This window comes from Ailuropoda melanoleuca, chromosome 2 (genome assembly GCF_002007445.2).
Source record: "Ailuropoda melanoleuca isolate Jingjing chromosome 2, ASM200744v2, whole genome shotgun sequence".
In the NCBI taxonomy this organism is placed as follows: domain Eukaryota; kingdom Metazoa; phylum Chordata; class Mammalia; order Carnivora; family Ursidae; genus Ailuropoda; species Ailuropoda melanoleuca.
In genome coordinates, this window is record NC_048219.1 from 1,361,532 (window position 1) to 1,385,743 (window position 24,212).

At 50.6% G+C, this 24,212-nt stretch overlaps 1 protein-coding gene across 1 annotated transcript; it reads left to right on the top strand.

The window, feature by feature from the left end:
• The first annotated feature begins 96 nt into the window (after nt 1-96).
• On the top strand, nt 97-21,071 carry CDA (cytidine deaminase). The gene is made up of 4 exons (XM_002928103.4): nt 97-347; nt 12,287-12,398; nt 17,688-17,745; nt 20,534-21,071. The coding sequence occupies exons 1-4, from the start codon at nt 194-196 to the stop codon at nt 20,648-20,650; spliced, it is 441 nt and encodes a 146-aa protein (XP_002928149.2). The 5' UTR covers nt 97-193; the 3' UTR covers nt 20,651-21,071.
• The last annotated feature ends 3,141 nt before the right edge of the window (nt 21,072-24,212 follow it).

Consider the following 24,212-nt stretch of genomic DNA (forward strand, 5'->3'; position numbering starts at 1 on the left):
GGGGGACCGGGGCGGGGGGTGGGGGGCGGGAAGCCCGGCTCCCGGCCCCGCCCAGCGCCCCTCCCCCACCCCGCAGGGACACGCCCCGGGGGAGGAGCTAACGTGGCGCGGGCCCGGCGGGGGTCGGGACCTGCGGCGAGCTGGCTTGTGCGGCGAGCTGGCTTCTGCGCCTCCGCCGCCCCGGGGGACCGACATGGCCCACGAGAGTCCCGCCAGCGCCCTGGAGCCCGAGCTCGTCCAGCGGCTGCTGCTCTCCTGTCGGGAGGCCAAGAAGTCCGCCTACTGCCCCTACAGTCACTTCCCCGTGGGGGCCGCGATCCTCACTCGGGACGGGAGGATCTTCTCCGGTAAGGGCGCCCCGGTCCCCTCGGCCGCAGCCCCGGCGGGAGGCGACAGAGCGGAGGGCGGCTCTGGCCGCTCACGGTGGGCCACCCCTGTAACGCTGGCACCCCTCTCCCCTGCCCTGCCTGCTGTTCCGGACCGTGGGGATGCGGGTGCTGCCCGGATGCGGCGACTTTCCAGTTCTTCCAGGACTGGGAGGCAAGGGGTGGGACGGGGAGGGACGTTGGAAGGGGAGGCCATAACTCAAAGCTGGGAGGGACACGGTTGGTACTTTCTGAGCCCCGCTCCCCGTGGCCCCCGAAGAAGGCTTCCACAGGTTTCGTTAGCAAGCCCTCACCTCTCACCCACTCACCTCCGTGTCAGGCCCTGTTTTCAATAAAGAAACTGAGGCCCAGAGAGGTGACAAGGCTCGCTCAAGGTCACACGGGGCGCTGGTGGTGGAACCCAGGGCTGGGCTCCCCCAAACCGTGCTTTCTTCCCATCACCTACTGGGCAAGGAAAGAAATTGAGGAACCCACCAACGGCCGGTGACTTGTTAGAGGAGTTCCGTCCTTGCAGAGGATCGTGGAGGAAGGAAGCCTGGAGAAGTTTGGGTGACCAGCCATGAGTGCTGGCCTGAGGCGGGTGGGAAGAGGATGGTGGGAACTGGAGTCAGCACTAATCTCTTCCTAAGCTCCTTTTCTTTGGTTTGTTGGTTTTCTAGAAAAGCTCCCTTGAACAAAAGTTCAGACTTGTTTTTGCTCAACTAAGAGGCATTCTCATTCTCAACAGTGGGGAACTTGGTGAGGAAGTGTCAGGGAAGCCATGCCCCTCCCCACCACTCAGAGGGCAGATGAGAATTGACACAGGGGGACAGATGGGGACACCCAGCCCTGCCACCCAGAATCCACCTCTACTTGGCAATGGCAGCTATTTAAAGGGACAGAGGTTCACATGTGGCTATCTAATCCATGACCTCCAATAGCCTGAGGCCAGTTGTGAGCCACTCGCCCCCTCTGCGCTCAGCTGTGAGTCTGGCTGGGGGCCCCCACCTCCCCTTGTAAGGTGCCCCTCCTGAGTTCTCCTTGCTGTTCATGTTACCTCTTGTCTTGGGCGTTCTGTCCCATTTCATGAGTCACCTGGGTCGTAAACCTCTTTGAGCGGGAGAAGTAACCTTGAGTGAGTGCTAGTGTGTGAAAGGATAGTGAAGAATGTTATCCATTAACCCTTATAACCCCTCAAGGCAGTTTTATATCACAGGGAAGGAAACTGAGGCTCACAGCTAAATGCCCAAGATCCAGAGCTGGGATTTGAACCCAGATTTCCCCTGACTCCAAGCTGTCTACTCTGTGGGGAATCAAGACTCTGTGTGTCTTGTGGGAATTCAGGCCTGGCCTGGTGGTTTAGATGACTATTAAACATTAACCACCACCACAAACAACGCCCCCAGCTCCTGAGGCTTGAACGTTGAATCAGCCACTGGCTTTTTCCAACGCCTCCTCGCGTGAATTCATTCATTCAACAAATATTTGCTGAGCACCATGACGTCCTAGGTAAAGTACCAAGTACCAGGGATATCGCAATGAGCACAAATGACATAGTCTCTGCCCCCCATGGAGGTCCCTCCTCTTACACAGGTCATGGTTCAAAAGGGAAGCCTCAACCAATGACCGTAGGAGTGAATGAATGAGGTGAGCAGGAGTGTGGCCTATCTAAATTGCAGGGAAGAACCTGGTTGTGCAGTGGGGATTTAGGGAGGCCCTCTGGGATGGGGTGAAGGCTCTGAACTTAGAGGCTCCTGGGTGTGAATCGTGGTGTTGCTGTTTTATCAGCTGTGTGATCCTGGGCATTACACTTCACCCTGATATGTCTTAGGCATTTGTTTTTGTTTTTGTTTTTTTTTTTAATTTTTTTTAAAGTTTTTTTTTTTTAAGGGTTTTTTTTTTTTAAGATTTTATTTATTTATTCGACAGTGATAGAGATAGCCAGTGAGAGAGAGAACACAAGCAGGGGGAGTAGGAGAGGAAGAAGCAGGCTCATAGCGGAGGAGCCTGATGTGGGGCTCGATCCCATAACACTGGGATCACGCCCTGAGCTGAAGGCAGGCGCTTAACCGCTGTGCCACCCAGGCGCCCCTGTCTTAGGCATTTGTGAACTGAGGATCGCGCACCCACCTTTCCGGATGGCTGTGGACAGAGCTAGTTTGCTTAGCCTGACATGGCACCAGGGTCCTCCCGGATGGTTGGTGCCTGTGCTGATCAGCTGTGGAATCCTCAGGTCGAGAGCTCATGCCTATAAAGTGATTAACACAGTTTCTGCCCACAGGAAGGATGCCACAAATCGTGGCAGCTTCCTCTACTAACGGTATTTTTATATTATTACTATTTGGAGGCAGATTGTGGAGTACTTGTGAAGGCGAAGCATTGACGGAGATTTGATAAGTTGGGAAGATAGGGAACCAGGAACGTTATTAAGAAGAAGCGTAACATGGGGGTGCCTGGGTGGCTCAATCAGTTAAGCGTCTGCCTTCAGCTCAGGTCATGACCCCAGGGTCCTGCCCCAAGCCCTGCATGCCCCAAGCCCCGCATTGGGCATCGGGCTCCCTGCTCAGCGGGGACCCTGCTTCTCCCTCTTCTCTCCACTTGTGCTCCCTCTCACTATCTCTGTCTCCCTCTCTGTCTCTTTCTTTCAAATAAATAAATAAAATCTTTTAAAAAAAGAAGAAAAAGAGTAACATGAAAATCGAATTCAAGGGCAATTGGTCTGACAGGCACTCAGGGAGAGCCAAGACAGAGGAAAGAGTGTCAGGGGGATGATGTCTGTCTTGTTTGCTGACCTGCCCACAAGGCCAGCACATTGCCCAGCCTGTAATATGTCCTCAGTTAAAGTTTGTGGAATGCATGAATGAGTGACCTGGACTAGGACAGTGGCAGGTGGAACAAAGAGGAAGGAAAGGCATGAGAGAAACTATATGGGACAAGTAGACCGGGCTTGGGGTGAGCAATACTGGAATGAAGGAAAGGAATATGGTTCTAGATCTTCAGCCAGGTAGACCAGGGAAATGATGAGGTGCTGGCCAAGGTGGGGAGCTGAAGGCAGAGCTGGATGGTGCTGAGGACATGGTGGGCAGGGACCAACAGCTACAGTGGATTGACCATCCGCTTAGTGATTGATCATTTGCTAAGCACTTGATACAGAAGGTCTCTTGTAATCACATAGCCCCCACATGAAGGGAGACAACGAGTGTCACATGCAGTAGTCAGAGCACTTTAGTTGTAAATGACAGAAACCAATCAAAACCACAATGGGCAAGGATAGATCTTAACTCAGGGACAGCTGGATCCAGGAACTCAGATGTCACCATACCCTTCTTTGTCCTTCTGGGTGCTTGTTTTCTTTCTCTTACCCTGCAGGTGGGCTTTCTCCAGGCATCAGGGAACATGAGTGCAGGCAGCCTCTGGTTCATATTCTTACAGCCTCAAAAGCAGAGAAGCAAGAACTCTTCTCCGCTAGCTAAAGATGGAAAAATTCCAGGGAAGGGCTCTGATTGGTCCATCTCCAATCACATGCGCATCCCTGAGCCAATCACTGTTGTAATGATAGAGTAGTGTGATTGGTCCAGCTGACTCACACATACATTGTTCCCGGGGGTTGGGGGTCTGTTAAGAAGGAGTATGGAGGTGCCAAAGCAAAAGCCAAACACCACACACTCTACAAATGAGGTAACTGAGGCCATGCTCCTCCTGCTGCCCCTTGCCGCAGGGTGCACGTGCCGAAGGGGGCAGAGAGAGAGTGCTGGGAGAGAGGGACGAAGGGAGGGCATTTACCAGAATCCCTGGATCTCCTGCAGATGGGAAGGAAGGGCAGAGGGTAGTAAGGCAGGGCTTGGAGAGAAGGGGACCTAGAACAGTCAGTGCGAACCTGACGGCATCATGGGGTGAATTTGAGATGATGAGGAGGCATAGAAGGCACAGCTGAATTGAGACGCTGCGAGTTTATAGTTTCATGTGAGACAGGTCTGCCCTGTCCTGTGACTTTCTCCAGCTGCACCAAAGACCAGCCTCTGTGGAGTTCCCCTCCTCAGGGGCAGCTGGTGCCCCATTCAGTTCCAAAGCAAGTCTGACAGCCTTGTAGTCACGGTCTTGTAATAATGATCACTTCCCCTTGACCCTGGCCAGGGTCCTGTGCCCCTCGAGGACGGACGGGCCGCCAGGATGGTGACTCATCACCACAATTATCTTCTGTGATTGCTGCTGGAGAACATGGGCAGAGGAGGGGCCCGCCAGGGAAGGCAGAGCTACAGGTGCGGAGGGAGGTGGGGACTCAGAAGAGATGGGGCAGCAGGGGGGGGTTGGCAGGGGCAGTGGGGTGGCCCAGGGCAGCCAGTGTTTGTGCAATGCCAGGTCGAAGGTGGTGGGGGAGAGTCATGGAGACCACTCTTCACTGGCAAGGGATGGGCAAGTTTGTTCTCGGGACGGTGGTCTGTCTCCCTCACCCCCTCTCCCTAGAGGGACTTCAGCACTCTCTATGCTCCTTCGCCATTTAGGGGGAAAGCCACTTTACTGGATCAGCTCTGATGACTTCTGGGAGGAACAAACCACGTTTCTAAAAAGACTCTTAAAAGGCGGCCTGGTTAATCGCTGAATCCCGCTTGCTTGGCTTTAACCTTGAAATCTGATCCTTCATCATCTTCCCTCAGACCAGCCCCTGGCCTCCTGATACCTTCCTGGGGCCTCCCTTCTCCTCCAGGACCCCTCTCCAACCCACACCCCCCCCTCCCCAAGGCACCTCCAGGTGAGTCAAAGCAGGCATCTCTAACTGGCTTCCTGTCCTTACAGCCTTCCTTACACCCACCACTCCCCGTCCTCCCACCCGCAGGCTCCTCCACTAGTCCTCTCCACTGTCACTCAAAAGCAGATCCTTACAAAGATGAGCTTCACTGACAGCCCTGGACTCTGTAGTTGAGTTGGAATATAATTCCTGCGTGTCACGGTGTGTTGTGTGTGCAGTGGGGGGGAGGAAGGAGCGTGGAAAGAGTGTAGTATTTCTTCAAGCACATACCCATGACATTTCTTTGGTTCAGTGATTCTCAAATACGGTCCCAGACCTGTGGCCTTGGCACCTCCCGGGAACTTGCAAGAAATGCGAGTTCTTGGGGTCTGACCCAGGCTTACCGAAGTAGAAACTCCAGGAGTAGGGCTCAGAAATCCCTTTCAAGAAGCCGTCCAGGAGATGTTGATGCCCAGGGGTGAGTGCGAGAAGGGCCGCTCTAACTACTGAGATCCCTCGGGACAGAGTAGGCACGGTGCTTTCCGGCATCGCTCTTTTCTCTGGGCGGCAAGGCCCACGTCATCTCCTTGTGAACTTCCTTCCTTGCCGATGGCTTGGTAACCTCCAGGGCTCGCCCTGCCCTATGCACCAAACCACCTCTAAAACATGTGCTCATTGAGGGGCGCCTGGGTAGCGCAGTCGTTGGGTGTCTGCCTTCGGCTCAGGGCGTGATCCCAGCGTTCCGGATCGAGTCCCACATCGGGCTCCTCCACTGGGAACCTGCTTCTTCCTCTCCCTCTCCCCCTGCTTGTGTTCCCTCTCTTGTTGGCTGTCTCTCTGTCGCATAAAAACATAAAATCTTAAAAAAAAAAAAAAAACAAAAAACCCCATGTGCTCATTGAGATGCCATAGAGAAAAAGGACAGTCCTTTGTACCTGACAGGTCAGGATGTGTGTCCAGGCTCCCTGCCAGCAGCCTCAGTGTTACCTTCTCAGAAATGGGGTCAAAATAGACTCTGCCTTACAGAGTTGTTAAAAGGGTCAATGACATAATACAAATGAAGTACCAGGCAGGTAAAAGAAAAACAATAAAAGACAAGAATAAAAGAAAGCTGTTAGTAATATCCTGCAATTCTGGATCCCTAACTTGGCACCATGCCAGCCTCTGCGTGCGTGCGTGCGTGCGTGCGTGTGTGTGTGTGTTTCAGAGCAAGCGAAGGCAACACGGGGAACGGCGTTGGTTTGCCTGGATGGATGACGGCGTTGGTTTGCCTGGATGGATGACGGCCTTGTTTTCTGAGCTGAGGGAAGCAAAACAAAATTGGCCTTTCAGGATCACAGTACATGGCTAAGGGCTCTCTTCTTCTTGTTCCTTTTTCCCCCTCTTTTTTAATAAGACTAGGAAATTCCACTTGAACTTGCTAGAGGCCCTCAACGAAGTTATTCCTTTGTCGCTCAGAGATCTAGCACCAAAGCGGGAAATTCCACTCATTGGATAAAATAACTGAGAGCCTGGCTGGCCTCATTGTCCCAGGCCCCGGGTGGGGCATCCTGCAGCACCGAGGCTCTGTCCTTAGGAAGTTACCCTGTGATGGGGGAATGAGACAATAAAGACAATTGAAGCAGGATAAATGGATTGAGAGGATTGGAGTCTGCGGGCATGGGCGGAGGCAACAATTTGAGCTAGGGTGCCTGTGGCAGGCTTCTCTGAGGAGGGAACATCTGAGCAGAGGCAGGAGTAGGGTGAAACCTATGCACACAGGGGAAGAGAGCTGCAGGCAGTGGGAACAGCCAGTGCAAAGGCCATATGGCAGGAGAGGGCTTGGCGTCCTTGGAGAACACTGGGAAGGCCAGTGGGCCTGAAGAGCCAAAGGAGATGGAGTCCAAAATGTAGGCAGGTGGGGACCAGATTATGTGAGGCCTTGTAGTCCTGGAAAGGATTTCAGAGTGTCTGAAGGGCAGAGTCAGAACCACTGTCACACCTTGTCTGGAAGGAGCAGGTGCTCGGTCACACAGGCCTGGCACCACCAAAACCTTGCTTTTATTATTTTTTTATTTTATTTAAATTTAATTAACATAGAGTGTATTATTAGGTTCAGAGGTCGAGTGTAGCGATTCATCAGTTCCGNCACCACCCCTCCAGCCACCCTCCGTTGGTTCCCTAGAGTTAAGAGTCTCTTAACGGTTTGTCTCTCTCTCTCTGATTTCGTTTTATTTTACTTCCACCGCCCAAACCTTGACTTTCATGCAATTGATACCAGGAGCTGGTCACTGCTGGGCCCTAGCTCTGTGCTGGGCTGTGTGCTCATCGCTCTACCTGCGTGATCTCGGCTCATTCTCACCAGAGTCCTCTGAGAGAGGTGCTGTGGCTCTCACTTCTAAATGACAAGACTGAGCCTCAGGGAGGTTTTAGTCTCTTTCCCAAATTCTCAGAGCCAGTAGAGCAAAGGGTCCCAGGGCAGAACGGAACCTCGGGGCTCTTTCTGCAAAGCCCCGTTTGAGCAGTGGGCTGTCTTCTAAAACAGTCTCTCTCCCTTAACTGGCCCTTTGAAATTTTTAGACACAGTTAAGGAAGATTTCTGTCTATGAGGGCATTCCGAACTTCAAATGCAGATACAGGCAATCATCCTGAGGGAGGAGCCTTCTGCAAAACCCAAGATTTATGTGAATCACGTTTAACAGGGTCAGTGCTCCTGAGTCAGGGATGAGGCAGGGCTTGGGGTGGTTGCCAGACTGGGAACGAAGTGGGGGAATAAGGCGAGCAAGGATCTTACTTTGGGAGAGGCAGAAGTCAAATGCAGCCAGGCCAAAGTCAGCAAAGGTGGGCAGGGCAGGCAAGGACATGTTTAGAGGAAGTCATTTCAGGCGGGCACCAGGAACTTGGCTGGGGAGACTAGGTGGGGAGCAAGAGAGCCGTATTCACTCATTCATTCGTTCATTCATTCATTCATTCATTTCACTTCCGTTGACCTCGGGAGAGGGCCAGTTATCCGGCTCTAGTGACTCACATGTGAATGCGAACAAACGCTTGGCCAAAGTCAAAAACATTTGGCGTTCAGTAAATGTCAACCATTACTTTCAGGGCAGCAACTCCCTGGTCGCTCCTTGTGCCATATCCCAACCGTACTAACACTTCTGTGTGGTTGTAGAGGGTGGATATGCATGCAAACTATTTTAGACAAAAGGAGGGTGTATTGGCTCCTAAAACTGTGGGAAGAGACGGCGTGTAGCTGGGCCTCAGGGGCAACTGCACCAGGGCCAACTCTTTTCTGGCCGTCTCCCATCTCATCTCCCATCCGTTCTTCTGAGTGTCCATTTCCCCTAACGGTCTCCTCCATAATGAGTGGAAACCCAGCCAGCAGCGGGAGCCAAGCCCACACACTCAGTCTCCTAGAGGAGCTGAAGTTTCTGCGTAGAGAACTCTGACTGGCTCACTGTGGTAAGATACCTGGCTCTGATTGGCCCAGGGAGTTAGGTGCTCAACTCTGATTGGCCCAGTGTGGGTTAGGCACTCATCCTTAGACCAATAAAAAGGTCATGTGAGACAAGATGGCAGCTCCCATTTGAACTACTTTGGTGGGGGGTTGGTTCCTCTCCATCTGCTGAACATGAATGCCTGTGATTTTGAGAGCCATGATGATGATTAACGGATCAAATGATTAACTGAACCCCTCCTAATACGTCCATGTAAATAATGCAGTGACAGAAAATTCTATGGGGAAAATATATGAGGAAATAATGACCAATTTCCAAATTTGACTACAGGAAGAACCAAATCCTACATAATCACGTAGAAAAAGAGAGTGCCATAGGTAAGAAACAGTCTCAGGTGATGAGACAAATAGAAACATAGTGACTTGAACAAGATGGCTGCTTGCTTCTCTCATCTAACAGACCAGGGGTGGGGTGGACTTCTGGGCATATGAACTGTTGTGCGCTGCTGTGTTCCACAAAGCTGTTCAGGAGATCAGATTCCTTCCTTCTTGATGTCCTGCCATCCCTAGAGTGGTGTCCATATCCACGTGTTCAAAACTGGCACGTGTCATCACATCCATGTTCCACCCCTGGGAAAGGGAAAGATGAAGTGGGGAGCAAGCAATGGACCCGTAAAAATGTCATCTGGAAGTTGCACCCATCATTTCTGCTCTTATCTTATTGGTTAAAACTGCAAGCCTACAGGAAGCTTCCAGGGAGGTTGGGAAATGTGCTCTCTTGCCTGTGCCCTGCTCAACTCCAGTGGCTTCGGTTGGGACAGTGAACCCTGGGAACAGTTAGTCTTTGCCACAGGACCACCTGTGGCCTTTAAATATCTGCGTACCTCCTTTCCACACGTAGGACCCACTTACCACCCTCCCAAGGGAGGCAACACAAAGTCCCACCCAGTCACTGCATCCAGCTCTGGGAGTGGGATCTTGGGGCTGTTCCATCCCCTTCCTGAGGTGCAGATGTGGTCCTGCTGGTCTAGTGGCCCAGAATCTGAAAAGTAATCACCCACACCCCAGTTTCCACTCACTCCCACAATATTCAGTGTGGAGTAGGAGCAGGAAAGAGTAGGAAAGAATAATCACCATCAAATCTTCTGATAGGAAAAGGGAAGAACAGGGAACACACAGTGGCCACTAGTCCGTGCAGTTATCAGTCCTGCCGGGCAAGAAGTGTGAAGACTCCCTGCCCTAATACACACTCAGTCTTCCCTTTCTGCACTGGGGGTCACCGCCTGTCCACTCTCCACGGGGACCCCAGGCTTTGTCCTCTGGAAGCTTCCTCCTTGACTATCCTAACCTCAGCCATACATCTGAAGTGGATTTTGGGGAGAATCCCCCTCCTTGGGGGCACACAGCTCTCTCAGCTCACTCCTCATGGTGGGGTTTTGGGGACCCAGGGGTTTCTTTTGGGATTAAATGATCACAGGATTTTACAGACCAGACTTTTGGCTTCTCTGGCTAGCCAATTCTGTGAAAAACTTGGAAACCTTCTGGTTTATTTGCTTCCAGTCACTTCCATACAGGAGTAACCATACTCAAAGATCCTTTCTGGGCATAGTTCCTAAGCCTGCCAACTCCCCTTTTTTAGTAACTGGCTTCCCTGCCTGGCCCATCCCTGCTGCGGCATTTCGAAGCCCCCACACAATAGACTGAGTGAAAAGATGTCACCCTTCATTAGATCTTTGCCTCGAGGCTGATTCCCATTGCCAGGTAGAGAATCCTAATGGTAGGTAGCACCGTCTGCTTCCCAGGTTAAAGGATGGGCCTTTACCAAATCATCTGCCACAGAGTAACAAGGGCCATCAGCTTTCCACGGGGCCATGTCTGTATTTTCCCATTCACGTTGCCCAACTGTTAAGCCAAGGCTGTGTATTTTATTTTTTATTTTTTTATTTTTTTAAAGATTTTTTATTTATTTATTTGACAGAGATAGAGACAGCCAGCAAGAGAGGGAACACAAGCAGGGGAGTGGGAGAGGAAGAAGCAGGCTCATAGCAGAGGAGCCTGATGTGGGGCTCGATCCCATAACGCCGGGATCACGCCCTGAGCCAAAGGCAGACGCTTAACCACTGTGCCACCCAGGCGCCCCAAGGCTGTGTATTTTAGATGGTTTGTTTTTTTTTTTTTTTTTTTGTCAAAGCCGCATTTCACTCTCAGTACCAATTTCTCTATTCATTAGGTCTAGGTTAAGCTGCTATAACAAAAATCCCAAAAGACAGTGACTCCAATGTGACAGAATTCTCCTTTATTCTCATAAAACAATTCAGAGGAGGCAGTTATGCCAGGGCAAATAGGCGACTTGACTCTGATGCATGAGTTGGACCAGGGTCCCAAGTGCCTTCTCTCTTGTTGCTTCTCCATCCCTATGACCATAAACGACATGGCCAGAGCTGTCCCATCTCAAACCAGCCTGTAGAGCATAAAAGAAAGGGAGCAAAGGGCAATTCATCTCTACCAAAATTGTGACCCAGAAGTTTCCCACCTCACTTTGGGCCACATCCCGCTGACCAAAACTTAGTCACATGGCTGTACTATGCTGCAAGGCAATCCAGGAAATACCGTCTCTAGCTGAGCGGCCATGTGAGCAGCCATATTGGAATAGGGCTCACTTGTATTACTTAAAGCAAGAAGGAGGGGGTGCCTGGGTGCCTCAGTTGGTTAAGGGTCTGCCTTCGGGTCATGATCTTGGGGTCCTGCCATGCTCAGGTCATAATCTTGGGGTCCTGAGATCGAGCCTCACATCGGGGCCCCCTGCTCATCAGGGAGTCTGCTTCTCCTTCTCCCTCTGCCCCTCCCTCCACTTGTCCGTCCATGTGCACACTCGCTCTCTCTCTCTATAAATAAAATCTTTTTTTAAAAAAAGAAGGAGAAAAGAAATCCTCAGGAACAATTGATATCTCTGCCTCAGAGAGAAAGAAAGGCAAGCTATGAGGAGTGACGCAGACCACATCCTGGCAGTCAAGGGGAAGCCCACCTTCTGGGACGATTACTTCCCTGAAAATGAGTTTGTTAGTCAGTCAATCTGGCTATGCCGGTGTTTTGTGTCCTGGGAACAGGCTTTAGCACCCATTGTCCCCCAGGGACATGCTCCTGAGAGGGACACTGGGGAGGACTCCCTGGCTGTGGGCTGTGCCACCGGAGCAGCCTGGCTCCCATGGGATGGCTGGGATTGCCTGAAAGCTTGCGCAGTCACGAACACCTTTTGCGAAGCTTGGGAGTTACTTGTTCCTGAGTTTGTTGGTTTTGACAGTTTGTTTTGCAACACAACTCACGTAGAATTCAGTTGAACTCTGATAGCTGGTAAACACCACCAAAAATTTTGCCCAGGCCCAGTCGTTGAACCTTCTGTCTCTTAGATCCAGGGCTGCGGCGGGGGGCGGGGGGGAGGCTCTACTCACCCTCTTAAGCCTCAGCATGTCCCTAGGCCTTGACCTTTGCTGGGGAGATGGGCCGGGTTCAGCTGTTCTGCTCTGCTGTGCCTTCTCCCACTGTGCTTCTGGATGGAAGCATTGGGTGAACGAGGAGGGTCGGGGAGTTCTGGGAAGGGGCGTGGCAGCAGGAGGTCACGGAGTCCCCCACTGCTTCTTGTCAGATTGCTGTCTCTGAGTAACAGGGTCCTCCCTGCGCTGGAATGGGGCAAGCCTCTTCCTCAACACCTGCCACGGGAAGTGGTTCTGCTGGAAATGCCACTGCGTTCTCCTCTCTTCTCAGGGTGCAACGTAGAAAACATCTGCTACCCGCTGGGCGTCTGTGCGGAGCGGACGGCAATCCAGAAGGCCATCTCAGAAGGACACCGAGAGTTCAGGGCAATTGCCATCTCCAGGTGAGGGGTGGGAAAGGGAGGCCGCGGTTGTGTTCATCACCTGTTCAGCCAATGCTCACCACGCGCGTCATCCATCCGTCCGTTCATCTGACACATTTATTCTGTACTTCCTATGTGCCGGGCACTGGCGGGCTTGGCTGAGTGCTGAGAATAAAGAGACAAATCAGAAATGGACTCTGCCCTCCCTGAGCCCACAGAGCAGGTAAACAACCAAGGCACCTCTAACTCGAGGGCAGGTGTGGTTTTCGTTCTAATAGCACAAACTACAACAGGATGCCTACAAGACACAATGGAAAGGAGGCGTAGAAACCTAAAGCCAGGGGGAGCTAAAAATCACCTGGTATAGACCCCCTGGCCACTACCCCATTTTACAGATGAGGAAACTGAGGCCCAGAGAGGTTGAGCAACTTTCCTGGGAATTCGTGGCAAAGCTGGGACCAACCCAGATCTCTGGAGTCTCACTCTGGGCTCCTTCCATGACACCATGCTGTGCCAGGAAATCAAACACCCTTCCCCACCCTTGTTGAGCTGCCTCTGGGATCCCTCACTGTGAGAGGTGACTACTACACTTGGCATCGCCCACCTCTGAGTGCCAAGAAGCAGGCTATAAAGACAAGCTGGTGGGGCGACAGCCAGGTAAACCCGGGTTACGGTTCACGCTAATCAGGTTCCAGCCCGGGTCCTGGCTGAACAAAAGCATTCATCAACTCTCTCCCCACGCCCCAACATAAATATCCAAGTTCCCACATGTGGACGCTCGCAGGAAGCTCACTGAGTTCTTGTTGGCCCTGGACCCAAGCTCTGTGGCATCAGGATTTGAGCACGTGAGTGGGCTCTTTTACTAACTTGGACCCTGTTACACTTCCAATTTAATGGTGAATTGCTCTTGTGTGTACCTTTGCATTGTCTGAGAGAGAGTTCTCTTTTATTTTTTTTTTCTTTGAAGATTTTATTTATTTATTTATTTGAGACAGAGAGAGAGAGTGCAAGTTGGGGGAGGGACAGAAGAAGAGGGAGAGAGAGAATCTCAAGCAGACTTCCTGCTGAGTGTGAAGCCCCACGCAGGGCTTGATCTCACCACCCTGAGATCATGACTGAGCCAAAATCAAGAGTCCAGGATGCTTAACCAACGCAGACACCCAGGCGCCCCTGAGAGAGAGTTTTCTTAGCAGATTAATGGTGCGGGGAAAATGCCGCCGGAAATGTTTAATCTGCCCAGCGTGGGACTGCACGGTTGACCAAGCATTGCTCTTTCAGGACCTCCAGGTGCCCGGGTTATGGACAAGGAGTGCGCTCCCTCTCCCTCAGGGTGGTGCTGCAGGACCTTGCGGGCAGAAATGCCAGCAGCAGAAATGCAGGGACCTAGCATAAGACCCTGCAGGGACTGGGTAACAGCAACAAGTCTCCATTTCTTTATAAGATCCAAAACTGTGCCTCAGCCTGGCCCCGAGGTGGACCAAGTTAGTGAAGGCTATTTTCCTGGGCGACTGGAGCCAAGGGGCACTGACAGCTTCCAGAGCCCTCCCTGTCACCAAGGTCTGTCCTGGCTCCCCTTCGGCTTTGGGAGGAATAAATGAGGCCATGCTGGGAATATTTTGTGCAGAGGAGCAGAGCTCAGGATGTGGATTACACTTTATTTAAAAGCGGGGAGGGGGGAAATAACTCAGATACAAAGCGGATCCAAGAAAATAATGATATTCTGGGCGAAAAAGAGTCCAAAATCAACAAAAGGATAATGGCACCGTACCTTTGCTCTGTTTACAATGTTCTAAATGAAGGGTTTTTTCTTCTGGTCATTATCTACTTTTAAAAAGGACTGGGTATTGCTAGCGATGATTAGCAAATGTCCTTATTAACATAAAACCTGCATTTTTCTAGCACCCAACTGCTATGCTCCAGGGATCCAGCCTGCACCCGCGTCCCTGAGCGAGCACTGCAGCCATTGTTGCACTAATGACTTGTTAAATTGGGAGCGTGGGTTTACAGGACGAGCGGAAAGTGCCGGCTCTCTTGTTAACACTGATGGGTGTGAACAGTCTCAGAGGGCCCCTTTGAGATCTCCAGGATGCAGAGTGTGGAGCCCAGGATGGGGTTGTGCTAACGGGGAGCTAAGCTTGTCCCCAGGGGGGCCCCAGTGTAGGCATCAAAGGCGGTCGGTTTCCAGCCCATCGCGTCTGATGAGGATGGTCCCGCATGTGAGCAGAATCAGCACAAAGCACGGAAACTGTCGATCCCAGCACAAGGTGGGAGAGGTCCATGTCCCGCGGCACCCAGCATGTTCTGGGACACATCTTCTCCCAAGCTGTTGATTCTTAACTCTTGGCAGGAATGTTGGGTAATGGTTAAAAGCCCTGGCTCCCGGGTTCGTGAGACCTAGTTTTGAATCCGAGGATCTGAGCTTGGCTTTTTATCTGCAGCACGGACAAGAATAACACCTACCCCCTGGGCTGTTGTCAGGGTGCAGGAAGTGATTTCTGTACATGTCCTGGCACGGAGTATGCAACAAATTCAAACTCTTGTTTGAACCTTATGCTTGTGACTTATGCAAGCTACCAAAGGCAGAGTCCACAGATCCTGGGTTCAGATCCTGGTCCTGCCACTTACTAGCTTTGTGACCTTGGGCAGGTCATGTCATCTTTCACAACCTATCACATGAGATGATAAGAGTACCTGCATAGCCCCTATCTTATGGGGTTGTTGGGGGATTAAATGAGTTCATGCCCTGAGGTCCTTACCACGGTGCCCGGCACAGAGAAGTGCCATGTAAGGGTAAGCCAGTACTGTTATCAGGCTGTCTCTCAGCCTAAGAGCTATGCTGCCTGGAAGCGATTTCTTGGGACTTTTGAAGCCTAAGCCAAATCCAACTTCCCCGGTAGAATGTATGTTCCCCCCGATGCCTTTGAAGAACCTAATGCGGGTCACCTGGTCCAGGGAACTGTCCTTTGGACAGTTGGCCATGTGTATCACAAGATTGAGAAAGGAAGTGGTGAGCTTGGCTTGGGTCAGATTAGTACAGAGCCTTACAGGTCCTGGAAGGGAGGTTGAATTTCACTCAGAGCACCTCTACCATGGTCTTTTTTTGGGGGGTGGGGTAACAACTTATTTATTTATTTTGGGGCCCCGTGAGGCAGAGGGAGAGGGAGAGAATCTGAAGCAGACTACCCCCTGAGCGTGGAATGCAGTCCCACGACTCTGAGATCGTGACCTGAGCTGAAATCAAGAGTCAGACGCTTAACCGACTGAGCCACCCAGGTGCCCCCATCCTCTCCCAGGTCTTAACCACAGCCTGCCTGTGTTGAAGTATTAACATGCAGACTTTATCTCCCCTTCCAAACAGTGAGATCCCTGAAGGCAGAGATTCTCTGATTGGTCTTTGTTGCTCCTTTCCCGTTCCTGCCTGGCACGGTCAACATGTGTGGAGAAAAGTAAAAAATAACACAGAATCCAGCCTCCAAAGAGCTTGTGGAAGGCTCTGGCTGCAACACCTGTCACCTGGTAATCATAAGGGTTAATGTGGCTCAGTGTGCATCCTGGGGCACAGGTCCCCAACCTCTCACGTCCCCGTGGGCTTTTGTTCTGAAGCTGGGAGCATGCTCAGAAAGGACCCATATTTCCATGGAGCAGAACGCTTCTTTGGAACCACACATATAAAAGGAAGTTATGAAGATTCAATAAAATAACACACCATCACTCTCTCTCCCCTCCGCTGTTTTACCCAATTCATACCATCTGTGTCTATCTCTACTTGACGCATCGTTGGTTGGTTCGTTGGTTGATTATCTGGCTCCTCTCACTAGTCAAAAATTCCTGAGTGCAATGATTTTGTCTGTTTTGCTCATTGCTATATCCCCAGCACCACCAGTGCCTGGCACGATGCGCCAATAAGTATTTGTCAGTTCAAATGAGATAATGCATTTAAGTGCTTTGCAGAATGTGTGGAACCTTCCAGGCACATATTAAATAATATAATCATTGTCAACATATATATGATAAGTTAATTTTCAATTATTATCTGTAAGTTATATATGATCTGTATATGATGAGGTACTAAAATTAAAACAGAGCTGATATGTGTAAAGGAATAAGTAAGTACTCAGTAGTTTAGGCAATAGTGATACGTGTGTAGCACTCTAAAGTTTACAGAGCCCTTTGCACGCTTTATCTCATTTTATCTTCTAGGATTCCTGCAAAGTAGGTGACATGATTCCCTACATTTTACAGGTAAAGAGATGCACATTGGATGGGTTCAAATGACTTGGTTAGAGTCACACATGGTTACCAAAAGGAGGAGCTGACCAAAAACCAAAATTGAAGTCCCGTGTTCTTGCAGAGATCTCACAGAGCTGTGGGTCTAGAAGAGCAAGGACGATGGTGGTAGCGGATGTAACTGCTGGTGCTCCTGCAGGCTTGGCGGTTCTTACTGTTAAATTCACCTTCTTCAAGCACCACCCCTCATCCTGCTCGAGGATGGCCTGCTCCATTCTGAGAGGCAAACCCTTGGCTGTAAGCGTCTCTTCTCTAGACTTCTCAGATGCAAGGCGCCCGTTTTTCTCTTTGACTCACATGTCTTATTTTTTCATGCCACAGGGCCTTTGCACATACTATTTCCTTTGCCTGCGGCACAGAAAAACACAGGGCTTCAGGCTAGCACCTCTGTTAGTTACTTCATTTCGCTGAACCTGTTTTCTTGTAGATAAAATGGTCATTCTGACACTCAGGTTGCACTGAGAATTCAAAGAAATAATGGATATCAAGTGCCTGGTGCAGATCTTGGCACACAGTAGCTGCTCACTAATGGTGACTTAGGAACTCTACGTGTCCCCCAAGGAGGGACCAAAGGCCACCTCCTCCACAAAATATTCTCTTTTGTTCCTCAGTGAGGGACTATCTCCTCTTACTGTATGTTCTAAGCGCATTTTGTTTAAAATGATAACTCATCTAGTTGTCTACTTGGCCACTGGGTTGAGCAAACCGCCTGAAGGCCAGAGACATAGTCCTCTTAACCTTTGTGTCCCTGGAGTGTGGGTGACAGTGAGTGCTGACTAAACATTTCCCGAACGCGCTGATGAAAACAACATGCCTGCCCGTGACTTGCCCCTTGGAAGTGTGGAAAGCCACCTTGTGGTTCTTCTGAGCGTCTCTGACACCATGTGCCTGTGAATTGGAAACTGCCTGGTGGGGTTTGACTTCCTCTGGAGCTGGGCAGGGACTCGGGCCCTGAATCTCAGCAATTGTCCTCATGCCTCAGGAGAGACTGATCCACGTTCATTTGGTTCTCTGTCTCCACAGTGACCTGCAGGATGACTTTATCTCACCCTGCGGAGCCTGCAGGCAAGTCATGAGAGAGGTAAGCACCTTGCCTTCTGGAAAAGGTAAACCAGGTGCATCCCTGCCTTCCCAGGCCGTGGGAGCAAAGCCAGGCTGCCAGCCAGGACACATAGCTACTGTCCTGTGTGCCCTGTTGGCTGACAGCTACGCCTGCCCAAATTTGCATGAATCACTGGAAATTATTCTTTCATACAACAGCTGCTGGAGTGAGTGTCTACTGTGTGCTGAGCCCTGAGCTACACTGGGGCGACAGCAGTGAAAAGACAAGACAGGCCTTGTCCTCATAGTTCACAGTCTAGTACAAGAGACAGACAACAAAAAAGGGGCAAAATAAACAGAGTTTCTGAGAGTGATGAGGGCTATGGAGAAAAGAGTGCAGAAAAAGGAGTCAGAGGTCAACAAACATTGGTCCAGGGCAAATGCAGCCCTGCCCCCGTACTTTTGTAAATAAAGTTTGATGGGCACACAGCCACACCTGTTCCTTCACATTTTATCTATAGCCGCTTTGGCCCCCCGACAGCAGAGCTGAACAGTTACAGCAAAGCCCTGTGGATTTTAGAGCCTAAGATATTTCCTGTCTGGCCTATTACAGAAAAATAGTTTGCCAACCACTGCTTTAGAAGGCCAGGAAGGGCCTGTCTTCAAGGATGACATTGCAGCAGAGATAAAAATAATAAAAAACGAGGCAGACAAAGGTCTAGAGAGACTTCTAGGCAAAGGAACCAGCATGTTTAATCCCCAGACACTTGGTGAGTTTGATTAAGTCATAAGAGGGCCAAAGAGCCTAGAGCGCAGTGAGTAAGGGGGAGAAATGACGGGACAGGGCCTCATAGGCCATGGTACAGAGGGTACATTGTATTCCAAGAAGAAAGGGAGCTGAATTGTACCCTTAAAAATGGTTAAAAGAGGATTCGATGAGTTCTTAATCTGGACTTCGTGGAAGTTTTTTATGCATCTGTCCATTTCGGGGAGGGGCATGTCAGTAGCTTTCAGACTCTCAAAGAGGTCTGTGTCCTCCAGAGTCCCCCAAAGGTTAAAGCCACCAGCCTGGAGAATCCCACAGGCCCTTGAACTTCCGTGTGACATCATCAGCCCTTGTAAATACAGCGTCTCATTTCATCTCCACCCCAGCCTACCGGGGTGGTGGGGGGTCGTTACCCCCACTCCCAGAGAAGTACAATGACCTGCCGAGGGACATGTAGCCAGATGGTGGCGAGCTGGCGTTCGTGGTCAGTTCAGGCTGGCTGCTCCTCACGCCCCCTCCCTGCCTTGATGGGTCTGTAAGCGAGACAGATTCTCTTCGGCCATAGAGGAGATATAATGGTGTTTTGCAGAATTGGAGCGGCTGGTTCCCTGGAGGCTTCTGCTTGGAGTTGTTTACACCCAGGGGGAGAAGGGGTCATTTCCTTTTCATTTTCTTTTGTGCCCTGGGGTTTCAAAGCATCTGCCTACCGTGCAGGCAGCTCCGTTGTTTTTCTGCTTCCAGCCAGGCCTGCAAACCAGACACTGTTAGCAGATCGCTGGTCCCCAATTCAGATGCAAATGCCGCCATAAAGGCATTGAATTCGCACTATGGACTCATCTCACGTTAGAGGGGCAGAAATGGCTGCCCAGCACCTTGTCACGTTCAAGGCCATGTGAGGAAACCACATCAGGGTGCCAACTCCCTGGCTCCCGAGGCCCGGCTCGGGCCAATTGCTCTTTGCTGTTTTCCCCAAACAGATTAGATGTTGGCAAATGAGAGAAGGTGAATGAAAAAGCTGAAGGAGGGAGAGGCAAAACTGAAACCGAAACACAAAGAATAAGAGATGAAGCGTGAGGGCCGGGGACCTGGCGCTCAGACTCACCACCACTCAGATTTCATCCATACCCTCAGGCAGAGCCTGCCAAGCAGAAAAATCTCCTTCCTTAAAGCATTAATTTAAAAAAAAAAAATCCAGAGACTGATCGTGCCTGGTAATAATGTAGTGATTCAGACAGAAGCGGGGAAGGCTGGCAGGCTGCAGACCTGAGCGGTCGCTAAGCACCAGAGTCAGTAAGAATGGCTTCCATTCACTGAGCACCTGCTATGGGCCAGGCTCCGTGTACAGGTGCCTGCCCTCTGTCCATCCTAATTGTCACAACACACGGCCGGGCAGAGCCCCAGTTTGCTGACTCCAGCTCTGGGCTCTGCCTCAATGCACAGCTGTCTTCCTGCCTGGTACATTCTTCTGTTCTTAAAGTCGTTTCACACATCAAGACGCTGGGCCCCAGAGAGTTGAGTCATTTGCCCAAGATGAAACAGCAGGCACGTTTTAGCTCCTGAGAGTAGAAGAGAAAAATGAGAAGACAGATCTGGGCTAAAATTTCTTCTTTGCTGGCTTTGTCCTCTTAAACCTAAAATGGGGGTAATGATAGCACGTACCTCAAAGGGCAGAGAGTGAAATCATGAGTGGGCAATATCTGGCGTGCGGTGAGGCGGGCATGCACCTGCTTATTCTTGGGAGGAGTGGAGGAAGTGCTGGAAGGAAGCAGGGTTTTAGTTGTTGTTTGTCCCAGCAGGAGGAGGTCAGGCCCTGGGGGTTACAGACCGTTAACAAAGTCCTGAGCTTGGTGCTGATTCCTCGAAGGGCATGCTTGGCATGCTTGTATTGGCTCTGTCCTCAGACTCGCTGGCCCAGGTGTGATTATTGTCCTCCCCACTTTACAGATGAGAAAACTGAGGCACGGGAAGGACCGTTAGACAGCTAGAGCCAGACTCAAATCCAGGTCAGTCCCGACCCCTCCGTCACGCTGCCTCCCTCACGCTGGCTTTGCTTCTTTTCCAGTTTGGCACCAACTGGGCTGTCTACATGACCAAGCCGGATGGCACCTATGTTGTCAGGACAGTCCTGGAGCTGCTACCTGCCCCCTTCGGGTCCATAGGCTGGCATAAGATCCAGTGAAGGTTGGAAAATGCCCACTGCCTGGAAGAGCCTGGGTTTCCACGCGTGCTTAAGGGGACAGCTGCCCGGAGAACTTCTTGAAGATGTTCTCACAGACCTGGGGACATCTGCCAAATGGGCAGGGCTGGGCAGAGATGGCTTTTCCAAATTACACTCAAGCAGGGCAATCTTCACTGAAGCGATAAAGGGTTTCATTCCGTCCTGGGCCAGCATTCCTCCTGGCAGCCCACTTTGTCCTTCTTGGGACGGGAGCACCCATCCCTTCCTTTCCTTCCCGCAGGCCCTCTTTAAAATTCCAGCCAAGGGGCACCTGGGTGGTGCAGTTGTTAAGTGTCTGCCTTCAGCTCAGGGCGTGATCCCAGCGTTATGGGATCGAGCCCCACATCAGGCTCCTCTGCTATGAGCCTGCTTCTTCCTCTCCCATTCCTTCCCCCTGCTTGTGTTCCCTCTCTCGCTGGCTGTCTCTCTGTGTCAAATAAATAAATAAAATCTTTAAAAAAAAAAAATAAAAAATAAAAAATAAAAAATAAAAAATAAAAAATAAAATTCCAGCCAAGTCTGGACTGCTTTCCCATCAGCCTTCCCAAGGTTCTGTCCTGTTCTGAGCAACTTTTCTAATTATAGACATCACAGAACATCCTGATTTGGGAGTGCGAATTTTCCTCTGTTTCTATCATTGTTCACAACTCTAAGGACGACAGGGTGATTTGTCTTTATAGAAAGACCTGGACACTTTCTGCTAGGAGAAAGTGGAACCATGTACCCTTTGGTGTGAAGAGCTGAGTTTTTAGGTGTCTTGCTCCTCTGGATTGGAGGCCCCACTGGGCTGGGCCGAACTGCCAATGGCCGTTTCTAGAGTTTGTTTTGGGCTCAGGGTAGACCTGAACACCGGATGCTGTCCACCTCTGCACAGTTGTATCTGAGAGATTGCAAAGTATAAAGGGAAAGGCAGCAGGTTGTCTAGACACGGTAAAAGTGGACCTCTGAAAACCACTGTGTGCCCAGTACTTTAGCGTGGATTCTTTTTATTTTAAGAGCTCAGCAACTCAGTGAAGTGGGTGTCTCCCCCTTCTGACAGAGGAGGGCACTGGACTTCAGAGAGGTCGAGTGACTTCCTCTAGGACTGTGGCAAAGCTCAGACCCAAACCCAGGTCTCAGAACTCCCACCGTGGTCTAGAAACAGTGCCTGATCTTTGCCATGAGCTGTGCTAAGCTGTGTAACACATATGAAGCCTTATATGCATCCTCACTCATCAAGCTCACCGTACATTGTCCTCATTTTACCAGTGAGCAAATTGAAGCTCAGAGAGGTAAAGTCACTTGCCCAAAGTCACACAGCTGAGATGCAGCAGAGCTGGAATTAGAATCAGGTCAGTCTGATTCCAAGTGTTTTTTGTTTATCCCCCCATTCTCCTACAGCCGGTGTTTGGCTGCCTTTATATCTTTCACGTGGCGAATACTACAAAGTGAAAGATGTATAAGAAATAGTCTCTGCCCTTGAGGAACTAACTCACAGTCTGGCAGGAAGAGACATGTAAGCAGGTTGAATGCACAGAAATATACACTGTGATCCAGGCAAGTACCAAGTGCGAGGTGGGCACAGTGGAGATGCCATGCTGCCTTCTAGGGTGTGAGGGGGGTCAGGGAGGGCACTGTTTCATTGATGCGTTGGTTATCATTGTCCACCTGTCTGTCTGTCTGTCTGCCTCTCTCTCATGTGCACACACAATTAGGAAGGTACTGAGGACTGAGTAAGGGAAGAAGCCAGGCTGGCCCTCTAAAGGGGGCTGGTGGCTCTGGGTGTCCTCCCTGGAAGTTGGCCTTGGCACCAACCTCTCCGCTGGGGTAAGAAGAGAGCATAGATTTCTGGTTTCCTAGACAGCCAAGTTGCTGGGGGCACAGGAAGTGGACAGGTAAGTCACCCCTTCCCTGTGAGTCCTTTCCACTCAGATCCAGGGCACGTGCCGCTGTTGCTGTCTGGCTTTTCCACAACACCCACAACACACCCAGACCTACCTGCCGCTGTTTTGGGAGGCAGGAAGGTGGTCCCAGCATTGCTGCATGGCACAAAAGTCTACTCGGCTTGTCTTTAGAAATGGTCGATAGGGTCTTTGGCACAGTCTTCCGAATGTTCTCAACAAAGCAGGTTGGAGAAAGAAAAGAAAGTTGAAGGAAAATATACCAAGGTGTTAACATCTATTAAAATTCTGGTCAATGGGTTGGGGCGCCTGGGTGGCACAGCGGTTAAGCGTCTGCCTTCGGCTCAGGGCGTGATCCCAGCATTATGGGATCGAGCCCCACATCAGGCTCTTCCCGCACTGAGCCTGCTTCTTCCTCTCCCACTCCCCCTGCTTGTGTTCCCTCTCTCGCTGGCTGTCTCTATCTCTGTTGAATAAATAAATAAATCTTAAAAAAAAAAATAAAATTCTGGTTGATGGGAATCTCCATTTGTGATTTGTTTTCTTTGTTCATATCTGAATTTTTTAAATTTCCAAAACGTTTTTTAAAACTTAACAAGAAAAAAGAAAAAGAGAGCACGACGGGTTTCAACTTTGGAGTCAGACAGCCTCCAAACTGTGTGGCTTTGGGCAAGTTATCGATTTCCTCATCTATAAGACAAGGATGATAGTGTCCACCCCGTAGAATTGTTGTGCAGATTGAACGAAATCATGAGCCCAGTGGTGGACCCGCAGTAAGCTCTTTTGATAAAATCAGCCGTTACTTTTATGAAGGGTGACAAATGTTGGTCTTTTGAGGATGGATTTGATTTTTACTAACAAGCCCAGCTATCCATTCCTTTTTTTTTTCTTTTTTCTTTTTTTCTTTTTTTTTTGACAGAAACAGCCAGAGAGGGAACACAAGCAGGGGGAGTGGGAGAGGAAGAAACAGGCTCACAGCGGAGGACCCTGATGCGGGGCTCAATCCCAGAACGCTGGGATCACGCCCTGAGCAGAAGGCAGACGCTTAAGGACTAAGCCACCCAGGCGCCCCCCCCCCCCCCCCCCCCCCCCGCTATCCTTTAACAATTATTGATCTGATGCCTACTTGGCTCTAGGGCTGGGGCCACACCCTGGGGACGCAGCAGGGAATAAGACAGACAAAATTCCTGCCCACATGGATCTCTCAGTCTCCCCGGGAGGTCTAAAGATTAGAGTACTTCATGACAATGTCACCAAGGGGAAGACAGCACTCTGGGAGGAAAGCCACAGAAGTGAAGCTTGCCTGAGAATGGGAAGGCCACACGGAGAAGGGTCCCCATTAGGGAACAGAGCTTGGGGAGAGGCAAAGAATGGGGACTGCCTGAGGCACTAAGTCCATGTCCTTATACTTTGTGGAAAAAGCCTGGGGAAGGCAATCCTCAAAGATCCCAGAATTATTTGAACAATGTCTGCTTGGAAGAATAGTACTTACTTGGCTAGAGAGAGGATGGGATGTTTGTTTAAAATAAAAGGACTTTAATTTTGTGTCCCCTGTTCTGAGGGCCTATAATTTCAGAGCACCACATGCTCTGTTACTCAGAGCTGTCTGTGTGTTTTAGGACTCTGAAGCAGTCCCAGATTCC